We start from the raw sequence: 19785 nt of genomic DNA, 5'->3' as shown, positions 1-19785 counted from the left end.
TGGCTAATAAATGAAAAAAAGGAAAAAGAAAAGAAAAGAAAGATGAAAAGACAAAATTCCCTTCACAAATCTCAAATACCAAAATGCCCTCTCCCAAAAAAGTGAGATCCTTTTTCCCCTTTATTTTTTCTTAGTTTCTCTACATATAAATTATATAATACCCAAATGACCAAAAAACATATAAACTATATAATTTTCTGTCATTCTCTCTCTCTCTTCTTTCCTTCCTTTTTTTTGTAATACCTATATTTTCTCTCAATCCAAATACCAAAAGGAAATTTTGGCATCTAGATGATTCTTAAAAATCACCTCCACATTTGCCTTGTATTGACTGCCAAATCCACTCTCTTACTTGAAAGAACAAACCAAGCATGCATTGAATTGACTTCATGCAAATATGACCATGCCCTGCCCATTCTGAATAACACGCTTTACATGTCAAGCCAAAGGGACAAACTTATCCGGTCCAGTAATCTGTTAAGTTCCTTGAATTGAAAATCATGCTGACTGATCGAAACAAATTTGACTTCAGCATGTCGGACCAACTAAGATCAATAATGTATTGAGAAAAGACTATAAACAAAGGAAGTTTGAAAGATAATAAACATAGACCCTCTTAGCAATTAGCAATTGGATTAGAATTTGGACATGCATAGTTTGGATACACTGCACAATAGTTTGGTACAAGCTTTCCTAACAAAAGATTTTCAGGAAGTTGGTGCTATTGGGAGCAAAGATAAGTAGTGGTGATGTTGCCTAAGGTAGTAGTGGCACAGTGTGATGGTGATTCAGTGGGGTGGCTAAAAAAGGTGGTCATGGTGCTACTAGTGGGAAGGGGTGATGGAGCTACAGTACTGGTGATGATGGTGTGAATAGCGGTTTGGACTGTGACAATGCTTGTGGCCTAAGTTCACAGTCGTATAAACACATTCAAACCAATCGACTGGATGTTTTTGTAGAAGACAACGTAGGGCCAGCCAGCAAGTACTAAGGAAGAATAGAGCAAGGCAGGGACCTAAGTAAACTTTCACACCACCAAAAGACCACAATGAAAGATCATGAAGAACAGGATGTAAATAGTTTCTACCAAGAATTTTCCAGTTAGAACATCCGACCAGCATTAGTTTTTCTGGGAACATGCTTACAGAATTCATCACCTTGTGCAACATAAAGTTAAGCCATCACGAGCCTCAAAATCCCATCCAACTCTACAAGCTAGACAAATAGCCCATAACCCCTCTAGGTAACAAAGATACCCGATTGCAATGCAAAGAACAAAAGGACAGATATAAACTCCACAAGTCCCTTAAAAGTAATTCTGTAACTATGTATATATGTAGATATAAACTATCAGCGGTAAATGAGTCCGGAAACATGGAAAGATGATTCAGTGCAGCTGGGGGCGAGGAACACGAGGCCGCACAGGCGTCTTTGACGGGCTTACCCTGCATACACATGACATAAGAATAATTTCAGAAACTTCGGAAGAAGAAGCTGAAATGAGAAAAACATAAAGTCAGTTATTAAAAAAAGCAGTCTGCCAAACCAACCTTATTGGCAACGATCCCAAAACCACACCACTACAGTTAAGAGCTGCAATTGCACTTTCAGCCTGCAAGAGTTAAAAAACACAAAAAGAACAATTACTCTTATGCATAGGAATGATCCATAAGAAAATCAGGCCAAAAGTAAGACAAGAAAAGACTTCTGGCACACTGAGTTGTAGCAAAACTGCAAAAACATCCAATATCAATCACTAAGATAATCTACAAGTTCAATTCTTAGAAGCAAAATTTCAACATTTATAAGACAATACGTAAAAATCTTTTGAGGTTCCACAGCCAAAGGAATGTTCACCATTTGCATATCAACTTATTTCACTAGGAAAACAAAAGCAAGGGGCCAGGCAAAGGTTAAATGGAAATAAAGAGGCCAGAAACTGGCTCGCAGCACAATGAAGGTGATGTATATGGTCTGATAACTCTTGAGAATACTCACAATCCATAAAACAACATCCTTTTGGAAAAGCCACAATTATTTTAATCATGACCAAATGTAGAAGACAGAAGATAGACTTTCAAGTCTCAAGGCATGGTAATGTGGAAAGGGGAATCAAGCATAGATTGTGTTGGTAGCAACATAACAATTAAGGGCATTGAAGGAGAGGGAGGTGTGGGGGGGAGGGGGGAAACCATACACTTGAGAATGTCTCAATCAGATTCTAATTTGGATCACTTCAAGGACTCTTTTCACTCATAAGCCAAGTTAAAGATGGCAATGCTATATAAATAAATATTTATTGGTAAATAGCACACATCTAATGGATCTAGAACACTTGACCTTAAACTCCATTATTGAGGAGGAAATACCATATGAGCTAAAGCTGTTGGCTATACTATATTTAATAATGTCTCAAGAATATCCGTGTAGGGAATAGTTACAAGAGGCCACTTGTGACAATAGAATCCATGGGTAATTTTAAAGGAATCAGTAATCTAATATCATCTTTCAGTTTAGTTAAAACATTAAAAAAAAATTAAAAATTAAAAACAAAAAAGATTTTGATTATTGAGGGTAAAGTTGCCTACCAACCACCTAACCTAAACCCCGCAATGGCAGCGGATACAAACTTTTATAACATAGTCAATTAGAAAAAAATTTCAAAAACTAGAGAAAAATAAAACATTGTCTGCAATTATATATACCCATTCAGAAATTAACTCATAGCCATGTTGATCCAAGTCAAACGACTCAAACCCATGGAGAGATGCTATAAACCCAATGTCTAGGACTGGGCAACAATTTAAACCAAGAAAACCCATATGCAGGGTATATTCAACAGGACAATCGAAAATTTTTCCCTATGAGAGCAAAGAGTAACTCTATTCATCTCTTTTTAATAAGCAGGGAGGAATAAAAGCAAGTTTTGCCATGAAATTGCAGGGTGAATAAAGCACAAAGCATCCAAAGATTGTATACTGACAAACCTTTTTCTTCTTTCAAGCTTTTCAGAGTTCCATCCCATGAAAGGTGTAAAGATGTTTTTTTTTTAAATAAATAATTAAATAATAAATATATATATATATATATATATATATTTTAAGATGGAAACAGCTAGGCAAACTTTCTCCCTCACTTGTTCCCAAGTAATATATCTATTGGGAAAGATGTTATAGAAAACAATAAAGCCAGTTAGTTACAACACATTGCAAAGATGAAAATGATGAACTAAGTGACTTAACAAATAAATGTTTTAGGAACTTAATGGTGACACCAACCATAGAAAAATAAGTAAAACATAAGATAAGTGATTGCAGTAAATACAGCACTTTTGCTCAAAGTACATGCAAAGAAGTAGGCACAGCCCTGTTATCCCTGTTTACATCCTCTAATTAGCCCAACTATTATCACATGATTTATCACTACAAATTGTATACTTTTTAAGAGGTTCAAGTGCCAAACTCCTATTTTTGCCCAAAACTCCTACTTTTACACAAAGTAGATACCAAAGAGCTAGATGCCTCTACAGCTGCTAAGACCCCAAGACATCCAGCTACAATTAACTAAATCCCGATGCTCCTCAGCTGGGAAGCAAGGACCAGGATGCATTTGTTGAGCATGGTGCTTACTAACGGTAAGTTCCCACAACTCAGCTACCAGACAATAGGATGAATTCAAAGTCTTCCATTGGTGAAGAAAAGGCTCACTCTGCCAGGTGTATGCTGAAGAAACTTTAAAAGGGATAGGTCTGCTTGCTCTTCGGACTTGCCCAGAAGGAAAGAACCTTTTCAGTGCCCTTGGTATGGCAATTTACAGATGCAAACTGCAATGACTCTGAAAAGCAATGGCATCTAGTCTATGGCTCAAGGGATCAGCAACTCCACAGGCCAACATACCATGCCATAAGCAATAGCTTTATCAATTCCACATTAGCAGCTCCACAGGCCTTTCATTACCTCTAGGACTGAAAATCTGCCACTGATAAGCCACATCCTACAACAAGCCTCTACTAATGCCATTTACATTCAAGAGATGCACTGTACCACATTCTAAAGGGGAACAGAAGTCAATTTCAAATCCCCTTTCCTATGGCAAATCACTGGATCTCCATTCCTCTCATTTATCCAAAGTTGTTCAAATCTATGTTGCACGGACACGGACACGGACACGGACTAGGGGATACGACAACTTTTGAAAAATAAGGACACGACACGGCGGGAACACGGCGGTTAAATAATTAATTATATTTTATATTTCGGCATATTGTTGCATACTGTTTCAGGCTTACCACTATTTTATATACATACATATATATATATATATATATATATATTATTGATAAAAAAAAAATCCATATAATAAATATTGAAGGTTTTAAAGTTATAAGTATATAATTGTAACAAAAAGTTGTAAAAATTTTATAGTTCTATGCTTTTTCTAATTTTAGTGACTATGGAATCAAAAGGTTGAAAGTTTCTTTTTTATTATGAGTCACGTGAGGTTCACAAAAACAAAACAAAGCAAAAAAAAATGTTAATTAAATTCAAACGGACAAAACAAAAGAGCCTGGAAGGAATGAGTATCACGTGGGGCTCACAAACACCACAAAACAAAGAAAATATCTAAAGCCTAAAGACTCTAAAGTCTGAACTCTAAACACAAGTGGATGACAGCCAAGACACACAAATAAAGAAGAAGAGGTCGTCAGGTAGACCGAAACCAAAATAAGAAGAAGAAGAAGAAGAAGAGGAAGAAGAAGAGACTGAAATTAAGAAGAAGAAGAGGAGGAAGAAAAGCACGAAACCCATAAGGAGGTAGGATTTTGATTTTTTTTTTTTTTTTTTTTCCAGTCAAAATCTTGTATCGGACGAAATTTTCATTTCGGCCGAAATAGCCGGAATAACCCGAAATATGCCGAAATTTTCTTCTTTTCTTCACTGCTGGTGTGTCAGATGCGTCAGAGCCGAGTTGGCGCCGTCAGTTGGCGCCGAGCCGTGTCGGCGCCGAGTCGGCGCGTGTCGGAGAAACGAAAAAAAAAAAAAAGAAGAGGACACTCGCCGGACACTGGAATCCGGCGAGTCATCCCCATTCCGGTGTCCGACACGTGTCCGACATCGACACGACGCCAAAAATGGCGTGTCCGTGCAACCTAGGTTCAAATTCCACCTAAAGTTACTTCCTACAGTAACAGTCCATAAGATCCTAGCAATGATTTCCCGTGACACCAACAAGCAGGGAGTTATCCAAAAAATGTGATGATGGAGTCAAGGCAAGCAATTAAGTGAGGTCTAGGAGCAGCAAGGATATGCAACGCGGTTGCTTTAGGGCCCGACCTCAGAACAAGTGTAATAAATGCAGAACTACCCAAATAATGTCTAGGGCCAAAAATACATTATGTTAAGGCTGTGATGATTGAAACAACATAAGATTACCAATGACTTATTGGGGAAAAAACGTTATTACTGTGATTAAAGGTCAAGAACTGTTTGGTACCATCCCAACTATTGATGACTCATCTCATTTTCTTGTTACAACAGCATTGCTCAAAAAAAAAAACAAACGAACGAACGAACAAACAAACAAACTTATAAATCATCTATTAAGTGCAACACTTCCAATTAAAAAAGTCAAGATTTGAAACCATGAGAGAGAATCAATCCTCTACCTTCTCTATCCCTCCCACAATCTCCAGATTTTTTTATTTTTTTTAATAGGTCCAATTGCCACTCAATTTGCCATTTTAGCATGGGAAAATGCCATTTTCTCCAATGACTTCCCATTAGCTGCATCTCTTATTAGTGCAGACAGCAACTACAAGTGAAAAGCATGCATTCTTCTAGTCCAAAATAGTTAAAACAAATTTTCTTGACTTCAGTATTTTCCAATGTCGAATCACTAATAACAATAACCATGCTGATTTCATAATCTTATGGTTCGAATCCAAAAAACTCCCATTCTCCATGCCTAATAGCTCAGCAACAAAACTTGTAGTGTAAAAAACTACCATTCGCAATTAACAGAGTCCAAAATTTGTCTTCCACCAACAAAGGAATTTTGGGTCTCCGAGATCAAACTGTCTAAAACCACCCTCAGCCTATTCGCCAACACCTTAGACAGCAACTTGTAAACACTGCCCACCAAACTAATAGGCCGAAAATCCTTAATATTGACAGCATCAGATTTCTTAGGAATAAGAGTGAGGAAAGAAGCATTAAGAGACCTTTCAAAAACTGAATACCTATGAAAATGCTTGAAAACAGCCATCACATCATCCTCCACCACCCTCCACCATTTATGAAAAAATGCCATGGTGAACCCGTCTGGGCCAGGGGCTTTATCCCCCTCCATCTCTGCCAGCACCTGGGAGACTTCTTCTTTCAAGAACTCCCTCTCAAGAGACAACCTATCATCCTCCCCAATACTAGCAAAATCCAGCCCATCCACAGTTGGACGCCACATGTCCCTTTCTGTATAAAGTTCCTGATAAAATTGGACCACCTAAGGATCCTCCCAATCAGCAGGTGGGTTGGGGATTTCTCTCTTAAAATGCTCTATCCTCAGTTATTTGCGTGTTCTAGTGACAAGGAAGCCTGTATTTCTGACTTGTTGGATCATCAAGATAATGGGAGTAGTAGATGTTGGAATGTGAAATTTTATAGGAATTTTCATGAGAGGGAATTTGAGGCTTCCTTCTCTTTCCTAGAACTCATTCAGTCTCGGATCCCACAAGGTATTGGGTGGGATAGACCCCTTTGGTGTCTTAATAAGAATGGTAAGTTTGATACTTAGTCCTTCTATCTTAAGATCAGGGGTACAGCTCCTTCTTACTTCCCATGGAAGGGGATTTGGAAAGTCAAGGTGCCTAAGAGGGTGGCTTTTTTCTTGTGAACTGCAGCACATGGCCGGATCCTTACCTTGGATAATCTCCGGGGCCTCCATTTGGTGAATAGGTGCTGTATGTGCTGCTGTTCTGCGGAATCTATGGACCATCTTCTCATTCATTGTCCGGTAGCTTATGCTTTGTGGGTGCAAATGTTACAAGCTTTTGGGATTCAATGGGTCATGCCAGGTTCAGTGGTGAGTTTGGTGTCTTGTCGAAGTAATTGGTTGGGAAAATATGGTTCGGACATATGGAATGTGGCACTGGTTGTTTGATGTCGGTTCTTTGGTTGGAAAGAAACCGGCGCTCTTTTGAGGTTCTGGAGAGAACGCTTGATCAGTTACAAGCACTCAGCCGAAATACTCTCTTTGAATGGGCTAAGTGCTGGGGTTATTCAAACTGTTCTTCTGCTTTGGAGTTCTTTTCTACCCTTAATTGTGCCTCTTAAGTTGCTTCTCTTATTCTGTTTTCAGTTGTTTTTGTTTGCTGTTTTTTGTGTTCACCATCATGAACACCTGTAATGGCTGTTTGCGTTTTTCTTGTTGAATAAAAGTCTTATTACTTATCAAAAAAAAAAAAAGAATCCGTCCATCCACAACTTAATAAGATGCGCTTTGTGGTGTTAATCTATATATTACTAAAAGTTGAAGCATAGCATTTAATGTTGCTACGCTCACATTGAGTCATATCAGCAGCCATGTCATTCCCATCATCCATTCTAAATTTGTCCTACAATTTTAAATTAGTTTTTATCAATTTTAAAATACTGATAAATATAAAATATTTTCCAGCCCTATCTCCACCATAAAGCCCACTTCTTATAAATTTAATTCCACCATAAAGCCCAAACCCAAAGCCTTTTCAACCGAAACCCTTTTAAAACCATTTGTTTTCACAGTTTCAACTTTTTGATTTCCTTTTCTTTTGTTGCATGGTTTCAATTTCCTCTCCCCACGTTTTAGCTCTTTCCCCTTCCCCACTTTTTGTTCTACGGTTTCACATTTAATTTGTGACAGTCTATCTTCCTTCTAACGGCAGCCTCTCTGTCTTCCTTCCTTCCTATCTTCCTCTCCTCACAATACTATATAAATACTGACAAAAGTTGGATGATTCAGTTGAGGTATCTCTAAATCCCAATTTCTTTTGTGGTCCATTCTTTTGCTTGTTACATTCTAAATTACATTCTAAAGATGGGAGCACATATGAAAAAAAATGATTATAATCCCATAAATCAGGTATAAAAAGTTTGAATAGGATTCTTACAATCCATAACAGATGCCTATTGTCGGGTCATCTACAATTTTGTGGGAACTACTGGAATATCCCCAGCCCCAACTTTTAAGAATATTGAAACAAAATTGTGCATCTATAATTGTATATAACATTAAAAAAACTATAAAATTGTACCACACCATTTGGGCAAGTTGGTACCTCCCCAAGCACCAAATGCGTGGGGAACAGGGGGAGTGCACGGTTACAAACTGTAGGGACAACATATTTAGTATGTAAATATTTCCAACCATCTAAAAACCTATAAAATTGTATATCTATATGACCAAACAACATTTCCATAGGCCATCCACATATGGCCTCATTTAACAAGCTCTTTTTTAAATTCAATATCATATCTTTGTCACATGAACTCATTCAAATAGAATCCTACATAAATCAACTAAAGAAACACATCCAGGGTAGTTAAAAATTAAATAGCTAAGGCTTTCTAATTTTAAGGAAACTCTTACTAAATGCAACAAAATTCTCTTAAGAGTGCATTGGTAAGCTTTTTTGGTGGCTTATTTAACTTATTTGCTCATATACAGCTATTAAAGCCTAACTTTTGCCAACTTTCCACAAATAAGCAAAATGCTAATCTGAACACACATTTACTGGTGAAAATTAAAATTGTTTAACCATCTATATCAAAACTTCAAATGTTGAGCAATGAGATTGAGAACTCATAAAAGCCTATTTGGAACCATCGAAAAATTAGAAACTCCTTTCCCTTGCCACTAAAGTGTTACACATTTTTATGTCTCGTAGGCTTCAAATAAAAATTTGACCAAAATACATGGTTGGTCCCTAAAGTTTACCTGTTGAACACTTAATAGTCCCTAAAGTTTCAAAAACGATGCTATTGGCCCTTTGTCTACTTCCATTAGTTTTCTTATCTGTGTCTAATGGAGAAATGAGGTGGCATTTTTTAATGACATAACAGCTTGAGTAACTTGTTGGCTGGGGTAAGAGAATCAGCTCTAGTCTAAAAGTGTGCGTGTTTAATTTTTTAATAAAAAATTAGTTGTCATGTCATTAAAAAATACCACCTCATTGCTCCATTAGACATAGAAATAAGAAATCTAACGAAGTAAACAGACCAATAGCACTCATTTTTTAAACTTTAAAGACCAACAATGCATTTCAGCCTAAACATTTTGAAGATTCACATTCCACAGTAGCATTGGCTGTCGCTTTTTGCAAAGACAAATGGATACACCCAAGACTTTTCTGTATTTTTCTTCACAATACATACTAATTTCCATTGTGAAGAAAGTTGTGCATGCTTCTTTTGCAGTACTAGAAAGTTGTGCATGCTGAATGAATATTCACAATGTATTTAAGGGTTCTCCAAACATGTAATATATAAAAAGCACTCTAACAAAGAGATGTGAATTCAAGTTACTAAAGGACTCCCCCCACCCCCCAAAAAAAAAAAAAAAAAAACCAAAAATTTCATGGATAAACTTTGGATCAGAAATGCTGCAAAATGTCAAGCTAGGACTGCTAATACAACTTCAAAAAATATGAGAGTATCATGTCTATTTGCTCTCAAACAGTTAGAATGCACACAAGTGCTAAATATTTGGCATACAAAGATCAAGAGCTTAGAGGCAATTACCACTGTGAACTCAACAAAAGCAATTCGAGTTGAATGATGATAGTCTCCCAGGAGCCTCAAGCGTTGAACCTATGCAAGGAAATAATGTCCAATAAGAAATAGATAAGAGTTCAAGAACAAAAAACAGTTTTGAGGTTCATGACACAAGGAACTCTACAAACCTCTCCACAAAGTGACTCAAAGAAGAGTTTAACATCTGCTTGGGTGACCTGCATTGAACGAAGAAAGAAATAAGAAACATATGTTATTTGAGGCCAAGAAACAGGTGCATAATGGCCCTTAATTACATCCGAATTACAATAGATATTTCCAAAACTACCTTCTTGTCAATATTTGTACAATAAATAGTTCTTGAGCACATCTCCCGTTCATCCTCAGACTAACAATCATAATAACAACAGGAAGCCACAAAACAGAAAAGAAATATATAATTAGAACTAGAAATGGTCGGTTTCTAAAACTGAGAATAATTCGTCATCTGAAGAGAGGCACTACAACCAACATTATATGTAGTCTCACCCTTGGCAAAAATGTTGGGTTGACTGGTGAAATTGCTGTTTTAGAAGGCAGAACTCTTACTGGGTAGTATCCTAGCACAGTACCTGACAGACTCAATGCAGCCCTTGCACCCTCTGCAAGCACATTACAGTTAATCTGATATAACAAGACATATATCCATGAATGTATATGAAGTACAGAATGTTATAACAATAATACCTTCATCAGTAAACTCGATAAAGGCAAAACGGAGAATGGAGTTAGGATCACCACAAACACGACAATCAACAACCTTTGGCCAAGAAAGATAGAAGACAATCATAACCTTAATCCATCATTATATAATCAAAAAATGATACACATGATCAAAATGAAACACTTACTACCTGGCCGCAACCAAGAAAGAGAGCTGCAAGCTGTTCTTCAGTAACCTATATGAAAAACAAGAGAATCATATTTCAAAGATGAACAAAGCAAAACATGGATACAAATGAACATGAGGCCATATTTTAGACAATACAAAAGACAGTTCTAAGTATATAACTCCTTACCTGTTGATCAATGTCAGAAACATAAACAGTTCTCCTAATCATTGCCTCTCTCTGCGCCGGAGTCATTCTACCATTCATCCTTCGCTTGCCCTGAATATAGCCATTCTTCCTCTACCGTAAATCAATGAAGCAAAACCATCAGCTAAAAGCAAAGTGCTACATAACCAAAGTATGATGATAAAAGAATTAACCAAGAACCATAACACACACTGCAAACAAACTTGTATCCTACTTGGTTCCTGAGAAAATGTCTAAAAGAAAAAAATATTAAATTTTTTACCGCTCTATGTGTTACACTAACACAACACAACACCACACCCTCAAAATTCCACTGCCACATAATTGAGTTTTTTCATATTTCAGAAACCAAAACGTATGAAAATAAAAGACACATACTTTTGGTAAAATAATAGTCAAAACGTTATTATCACTACTTATCATCCATTTTCTCAGCAACCAAACAGCCTCTAAAAAAGACAGCAAAAACAAAAAAACATACCCTTCTACTCATGAGTCCGTTGGCATTGCCAAAATTAGTCAGAACAAAATTGTTAGCATATCCAAACCCACCAGCACCAAAGTATCCATGATTGTTAGCAAGAGAAGGAGGCACAAATTCCTCAGCCAAAGGATTCAACTTAGACAACAATTCCTCCAAATCCCTCATATCACTCATCTCCCTCTTAAAATTCTCGCTCTCATCCTCTCCATTCCTCACCACCAACCCATTAGCCATCTCATACCCACCATCAGAACCAACACCAGTAGACTTCACCATCCCCATCTGCTGGCTCTTGGCCCCATTGGAGTCAAACCCATTTGCCATCTGTCCCATCTGAGCCTTGTAATTCCCTGTGTCCACTGAAAAATTCGTTGCCGCTGGTTTTTCCTTCTGATCACTCTTGTTCTCCACAAAATCATTCCTGGGTTTTGATTTTTCAAGATCATTCTCCGCATTTGAGCCCTCCGATGATACTACAGTAGTAGTATTCTCAAAATTTTGACTAGCATTCTCAGCAACCGCCATGATCACCCCACACACTTTGTATCAAAATCTGTTCTTTTTATCTTTTTCAGATTTCTCTGTAATATTTATGTATATAACTGATCAGAGGACATAACCCAAAAATAAAAAACGTCAAAGATACAATTTTTATCAAAAACCATCAGAATATATAGCTCATGAAAATAACACATACCTGGCTTATCTAAAGCATTTCCATTGAAATAAGACCAAACCCACCTCAGGATCGTTTAGCACAAAAAGATTAGAAACCCAGAAACCAAAAAAAAAGGAGTAAAATAAACAACAAAAAAATTATATTGTCTCTGTAGATTGATAAGAAAGTGGCTGAAATGAAACAGAGCACAACTTTTCTCCTTTTCTTTTTCTTCTTTATATATATTATATATACATAAAAATCTTTGTTTTACTGAGGATGTTTCTACAGAGAGAGATGAAATGGGTGTTTCTTTATTATTCTTCGGATCGTCCGTTTGAGCTGCAGTGCCTTTTTGGACCTTCTTTCTTTCACAATGTCCCAAAAATTGATGATGCATATATGGGAGGAAGACCCATAATATAAAAATAATAAATAAATTAAAAATAAATTAAAATCCAATATATTTATTTAGTATTTTCTCAGATGCCCCAATTAACACACAGCATGTTTCATGTCATGCATGACATAGTGCATGCACCATAAATGAGCCACACGCTTGAATTGGTAACATAACTCAGATATTTGGTGCCTACTGATGGATCAAGAGGTATATTCCCTTAGTCAAATATTAGGTAAAAACAATTTCTGTACTCTATAATTGCATCAAAGTTTTATCCATTTTTTTCGTTTTTTTTTAGAAAGTCAATGGTTGTTTCTCCGCAAAAAAAATTAAAAAATAGTAAATTAATGCTTATAACATTGGAACAGAGAAATTTAAACACTATATTTTTTTTTTATAACAATTGTTGCTTATTTAATTTTGCTATTTATCATCAAATTAAGACACTAATCGATCTTTGATATAATAAGAAATTGAACATCAGATCTCTTATTCAACTATCAAATATTTTATCAATTAATTTAACTAGAACACATCATTAGATTTTTTATTGATAACACAATAAGGTGTCATCTCAATTACAAGGTTTTTGAATTATCTAAGTTTTATCTTATATTTAAGTTTTACCCTATTTCATTGTCCCCATTGAATGGTAGTCATTTTATTAAAGTTGTTTTTTCATTTTTTAAAGATGTTTTTATTGATAACACTATGAGGTGTCATCTCAATTACAAGGTTTTTGAGATATCTAAGTTTTATCTTATATTCTTTTCCAAAAAAAGTTTTATCTTATATTTAAGTTTTACCTTATTTATGGGTTTCAATTAGTTCAATTGGTAAAGTTTTTAATAGTTGAATAAAAGATTATTGAAACTCTCTCAAAAAAAAAATTACCCTATTTCGTTGACCCCACTTAATAAATGATAGTTATTTTATTAAAGTTTTCTTCTTCTTCTTTTTTAAGTAAAAAAATGCTTTTGGAGAGTCAATTAAAATGCTTTCCAAATAATTTATGTAAGGACACAATTTGTAACGACCCGTAGTAGTGCTGGGTTCGCACGTAAAAAGGCCCAAACAATATCATTTGTAGAGCGTGGATTTGAAAGACTAGGCCTCAATCACAAGACGGTGGTTTTCCGTGGTGGTCATACATAATTAAATCGTGTTCGCCCTAGGAGTCTTTCTCCTGGAGGCGGGCTGGGAGGCTCTGCTTTTTGGCCTTTTTTCTCATCCCCCTCTCTGGATTGCTTACTTTTCCTTTTATACTAGCATGTGTTCCTTATCCTTCGTCCACGTGTAGGATCGATTTTTCCACGACTGATACTTGTCCCATCAGTCCATATCTAGAGTGGTTGGGGGTGGTTGTAAAAGCTGGAGAGTATGGCTCTGTCAGGTGCAAAGTATTGAATGGCAATAAGAGCAGCTTTCCCTTGTCATTATACTTTCCAGCGTATCCTTCTCTATTGACCTAGATATTTTAGATTTTTTCCAATCTGCTCCTATACCATTTTTGCCCTTCCTTCCAGTGAGACCTCGGACATGCCGAGGACTGAATCGTTCTCGGCTGTGCTCCAAGACTATTTTGTACTTGTATTACCGAGCTTGGGTTATAACCTTCCTCGGATCGGGCCTTCGGCCCCAATGAATAAATGAGTCAGGGCCACAAATTATTGGACCCCACAATTTCAATAGTTGGAAATGAGGCACTACTTTTTCTTGAGTATCGAAATGTAGTTGATTTAAGCAATTTTATTTTTCTTCTAAAAAAAAATTAAATTTATTTGTTATGCCAAATTGCTCTGATAGACTAGTGCTTCAAATTTTTTATGCTATTATTACCTTCACAATTTTTTATGACATTTATTATCCTTACTTGTATGTTATCATGAGGAAACACTCTCAAAGGTGAAATAAAGTACAAAAATCCCCCAAGAAAAGAAAAATGTTCCATGAAAAATTTAAAAAAATATTTTATAAATTATTGTCTTCAAAACATCCGTTAATTTTTTTCATAAAACAATATTTCTCGATAAAAGCAATCTAAATCATGGTCAAAACCTCTGTTTTTTTTTATAGAAGAATCATGGTGAAAACTATTTTGCTCTGGTAAGTAGTACAACATCGTGCACATATATGATTACGGACCTAATAGAATCTAAAGGAAATTGCAATAGCAAGTATTACAACACCATGCACATTGACCATTACTAAAGGTAATTTGCTATAGTAAGTGCCACAACATCATGCACAATAATATTATGATTATCCTAAATTAATTGAAATCACAATAGAATCTAAAAGAAATCACCATGGCAAATATTACAACGTCACGCACATTGAAAGCATGATTATTGTCCTAAATTTATTTTTATTTGGGATAGTCATTTTATTATAAGATCCACATTTTCAGAATCCATTGCTTCTTACTAAATATGCTCTAAGTTAATTCCTCCCCATGCTTAAAGAAAATTGTTTATTATCATGGAACAAGAAGCTTGTCATATGTATTTAATTTATTTATATCTTCTTCTATATGTATTTGGATTAGGAGTTTTGATTTCCACTTTTTTGTTATTTTCAAAAGTATAATCAATGTTGTAATACTTGTTGTATCTCAACTGGCATCTCTTTGTATTTCTAACGAAGACATTTATGGTATAAATCCCTCTCTAAGCTTTCTCCCCCATTGTTATTATTGAAATATATATACACACACACACACACACACACACACATATATATAAGGGTTTGATTTAGGTTCATGCACGATTCAACACACGTGTCTAAAATTGGTCATGTATTTGTATCATGTCTCATTTATCAAAATTCTCTCATTCTAAATATAACTTTAATTTTTTTTTTTTTTGAACAAGTAAAAATGGGAACCATAAATTAAATCAGTGGGACCCACTATGGATTTAATTAGTAGGACTCACCATTAATGTGAGAAAAATGAGTACAGATTTATGGTACTCCGGGAGTACACAATAATTTTCCATTAAATCAAAGATTGTTATGGGATATATATACAAAAATAAATAAATAAAACTAAAAAGGAGAGAAAATGAAGTTGCCTAACTAATCGACACTATGTACTTCATGAACATGTGCATCGCTTTATGGCATTAGTGCAATGACATTGTCTCTAATTCATTAGTTGTTTTGTTATACAAAACGACATTGTTTGTAGCAAATCTTCATCCTTCTTCTGTCTAACATTATCTAGTGCATTGAAACACTCGATAGAAGCTTTGCCATAATTCAAGTTAATTTTCTCAAACAAATAAATTAAGGACAAAAAAGTATTTTTTGACAAATGGATGAAAGACATAATAAAATAAAATGTAAGGAGTAAAAGAGTCAAATTGTGGAAAAAGAAGAAGAACAAATGAAGAAATCTCTTAAGGTGTGTTTGGATACCGCTTATTTTGTTGAAAACTGAAAACATTGTAGTAAAATAATTTTTAAATGTGTGAATAGTATCGTGGGACTCATTTTTTATGAAAGTTTGTGTGAAAAAAAAAGTTTGTGGGTCCCGTGAACAGTACATGAGACCCACTGGTAAGCACTTTCCACCACTTATTTTGTTGGTCAAGAGGTAGTGGGTCCCGTGCACAGTGCACAGGATCTACTGACAGACGTGATGGTGCACTTCTCAATGTAAAAAAAAAAAAGAGCTAAAAACGCAGATGCCAAAATGCAGCCGCTATCCAAACCCTGCTTTAAACTACACCTACTTCAATTTTTGAAACTCTTTTACATCCATATGGTAGTGGAGATTATTATAATAATAATAATAATACTGATAGGAAGAAGGGACTATCAACAACATAGTGCAATGAGGCTAATTACGAATTATTAAGAAGATGATTAAGAAATTTATTATGGGGAATTTTTTCATAGTTATTTCGAGATTTTTATTTAAGACAACAAAATTATATTTATAATATTAGAAAACAAATGAGGTAACTTTTTATAGACTTGAGTTGGGTCCAGTGTATTAGTTCCATTAAGACGATGATTTGTGGTCAAACGTTGACAAGTATTACCATCTTAACGAGTCCAGTACAACTAAACACTAAACCAATGTCCTAAACTTTATCACTTTTTATTATCCTTCCATCCCTATATTCAATGTCACCTTTTACCACTTTTTATTATCCTTCCATCCCTATATTCAAGAACACAATTTAAAAATCTAAGAGATTATTGGATAATCATGCTTACTGTACTAGAGATATTGGGAGATTGTTTTGGATTTAATCTAAATGAGAAAATGGAGATAAAAGTTCAAGAAAATTCTTTACATTGTTGACAATTAAATTTGTTACCATCATATGGTATTGAATGACATGCATGCATGCATGTATGTTAACATTGGTTGACAATTCAATACATGAATAATGAATTGTTGTTAAATGTAACAATGTGTTAACATGTGCGCGCGTGTATTAGACGCACAGTGGTTAATGTCAACATTGCGACGCCACGTGGGAATTGGGCTTGGTTACACAAAATTGATAGAGTTACAAAGGTTGTCATTATCTGCTGCAGTCACAGACATCTATCTAAATATCGCTTTTATCATGTTACTGACCAAAAAAAAAAACTAGGCCCACTTTTACTTTCTCTAGTTCCTTATATGTGTAAACAAAATGCTTCAACTCGCCAAGGTTGAGCTCCACGTACGTTTTTGGGTTGGTGGGCAAGACTAAAACTAGTTTTGTAGAGACAACGTATACTACAACACCTTACATGTCAAGTTTTGAGTAATAAAAAAAAGGATTTATAGGCATTTTTTTACTATTTTTTTAAATCCTGTTCGTGATGAATTGTGGTAAAAATTATGCACAATTTAACTTTAGTTTGGAGAGATATACCAATCTCAAAATTCAAACGTCATCCGTATGGGACTTCTCAGATTTTAAGATATGAAAAAAAAAAAAAAAAAAGGAGAGAGAAAAAGAGATTTGGATAAACTTTTTTTTTTTTGGTTAAAAGATTTGGATAAACTCTAAAAGACTTAGACAAATCCAAGTTGATCTTATCAAACAAAAAAGGACTTAGAGAAATAGTGATCTATTTGATTTTGAGTACATTATTATCAATTTTTTGGACTGTATAGTAGGAAAAGTCTAAATATAGAGAGGCTTCACATCTTTCTCAACTATTTATTGATGATAATAATAATAATGATATTTTTAGTTATTGCACGTAAGAATCCAAATTCAAACTATATTTAGATGATAATAATCATAACATTTTTTGGTTATTACTAATCAAATATCGGAATAAGAATCCAATTTTTTTTTTGAAAGGAATAAGAATCCAAATTTAAAAGTGTTGGATTTGGTTCTTAATTAATATAATTTTGATAAAACTTTAATATTTGAACTCAGGTTGTTCTGGAAGTAATTCAACTTATTATCACCTACAATCTGTCATTAATTGTTTTTGTTTTTGTTTTTTTTTTTGTTTTTTTTTTTTTTGGGTCAAACTATGGGTGTAGCATTAACTTATAGTTAATTTGTTAATACACATTCTCAAACTTCTATCTTTAATGTTATCAATTAAAGCAAAACCCTAACTATCAATGAATTTATGATGCTCAAACGTTTATTATTGTGTCATTAAAATACTAATCAATTTTTTGTTAACTACAAATCGGAAATATATGTTGTTATGAGCATTAAAACAATTCTAAAAACGTACATCATATGGTGATTTTACTATTAGTTTCAATATTTTATTTAGATCACAATTCACAAAATAATGGAATGTGGTCATTAGGAGCATTAGACAAACTGCAACCTCTCACTAGAACAAATAAGAAATGTTCTACTCTTTTCAATAGAGACCGTTTGCAAGCCATTTACACTTTCTTTAAATGGTTCATTATTTCAACAAACAGAGTTGCCCAATTTGTATATTGAAAAATTTGTTTCCAAACAAAATTTTCATGCATTCAATCGTTCATCCAACCAAACTTAGTGGTTGTATCTGTATGATTTTTCTATCATGGTAAGCTTTTTTTTGGTTAATGTATAATCAAAATAAGTAATTAGAATTCTCTTAAAAAAAAAGTAGGCGAAACTACACCATTGGCCCCTAAAGTTTACTCTGTGAGCGCAATTAGTTCCTTAAGTTTCAAGTAAGTACTATTGGTCCATCAAGTTTAAAAAATGAGTTGTATTGGTCATCCAATTAACTTAAGTTAGTTTTATTACTTATATGTCTAATAGAACAACGACATGTCAATTTTTAAGTGACATGACATATTTTTTATTATTTAAAAATTACACATAAGCAAATCTAAATTGACTAACTCTTTTTACCAATTAAACTTATCACAATCCCCAAACAACCCAAATCTTTTTTAACCAGAACCTCCATACCAACCTCCATAGCAATTCCAAATATCAAGCCACAACCGTCGTAGACTTCGTAGTTCGTAGCAAAATCCAAATCTTATTACTGAATTCCACAACTCCTGACAAAAGCCACAACAACCCCATAACGATCCTCTACAAGCAACATAATAGATCTAGATATATAATGGACTAGCTTCAAAAAGCCTAATATTCTTCTTAGCTTCGTCATTACCAAAGAATGGGTTGACTTCATTGTTCAGACCCATATCTAACTACATAAAAGATCCAAATTTATATAAAAGAAACCATTTTTTTTTCAATTTTAATATTTGATTTGAACCAAATGTATATAATAGAAAGAAAAAAAATGTTTCAAGATTCCATAGGCATGCATAGTCGAAAGAGTCTAACACCTAGATCTTTACAAATAGCTAGTAAGAATATATAAATAAAAAAACAAAACTTAGGTGCAATACTTTATGTGCTATTTTTTAGGTTCTCCTCTTAAGATTCAATCAAATGGCTACTTAAGTAAAATATACACTTCTATCTCATAAGAAAAAAATCTACATGACAGAATTTTAAGAAAGGAACCTAAGGAATAGCACCTAAGTACTGTACCTAAATCTCGTTCTAAATAAAATAACTAAATCAATTTTCTTCTTGAAACATCTAAGATTTGGAGTAAAACGCCTATATATATTTTGAATAAGTTGATTTTTCAATATTTGTTGTCTTTGTGGAGACCAACGTGAGCTTTTATTTCATGATGAGATCTATGGCAGTTGTGGCTTGGTTGTTGCTATTGCAATGGAGCCCGACATTAAGGTTTAGGTGAAGGGATTTGGGTTATTTAAGGATTGGGATAAGTCTAATTTGTTAAAACTTTTTTTTGACAACTCGGATTGTGAGTTGGTGTCATGAGTAATTTTTCAATGATAAAAAATAGGTCATGTCACTTAAAAGTTGACACGTCATTGTTTCATTAGATACATGGACAATAAACCTAGTCAAAGTTAATCGGAGGAT

At 34.5% G+C, this 19785-nt stretch overlaps 1 protein-coding gene across 3 annotated transcripts; it reads right to left on the bottom strand.

The window, feature by feature from the left end:
• Positions 1-1051: 1051 nt before the first annotated feature.
• Positions 1052-12369, bottom strand: LOC115959831 (polyadenylate-binding protein-interacting protein 12-like). 3 transcript variants are annotated; one of them, XM_031078433.1, is made up of 11 exons: positions 12022-12369; positions 11322-11926; positions 10823-10933; positions 10655-10702; positions 10491-10563; positions 10293-10405; positions 10093-10152; positions 9935-9982; positions 9774-9842; positions 1551-1612; positions 1052-1445 (listed from the first exon to the last, which is right to left on the bottom strand). In XM_031078433.1, exons 2-11 carry the CDS (start codon positions 11847-11849, stop codon positions 1388-1390), a joined length of 1170 nt encoding a protein of 389 aa, XP_030934293.1. In that variant the 5' UTR covers positions 11850-11926; positions 12022-12369; the 3' UTR covers positions 1052-1387. The 3 variants fall into 3 exon arrangements, with proteins under 3 accessions (XP_030934293.1, XP_030934292.1, XP_030934294.1); XM_031078432.1 differs by having other exon boundaries at positions 11322-11905; XM_031078434.1 differs by having other exon boundaries at positions 10658-10702; positions 11322-11905.
• Positions 12370-19785: the final 7416 nt, after the last annotated feature.

The sequence above is a fragment of the Quercus lobata genome, chromosome 9, assembly GCF_001633185.2.
Source record: "Quercus lobata isolate SW786 chromosome 9, ValleyOak3.0 Primary Assembly, whole genome shotgun sequence".
Classification (NCBI taxonomy): domain Eukaryota; kingdom Viridiplantae; phylum Streptophyta; class Magnoliopsida; order Fagales; family Fagaceae; genus Quercus; species Quercus lobata.
The sequence above is the reverse complement of the archived record's forward strand: the minus strand, read 5'-3'. Positions and strand labels throughout refer to the sequence as shown.

Excerpts from the sequence above, each read along its gene's own strand:
- LOC115959831 (XM_031078433.1), bottom strand. The coding sequence starts at position 11,849 with ATGGCGGTTGCTGAGAATGCTAGTCAAAATTTTGAGAATACTACTACT. Across the intron at positions 10,934-11,321 it reads ACGGACTCATGAGTAGAAGG|AGGAAGAATGGCTATATTCA; the intron begins GTATGTTTTTTT and ends GATTTACGGTAG. Across the intron at positions 9,983-10,092 it reads GTACAAATATTGACAAGAAG|GTCACCCAAGCAGATGTTAA; the intron begins GTAGTTTTGGAA and ends CGTTCAATGCAG.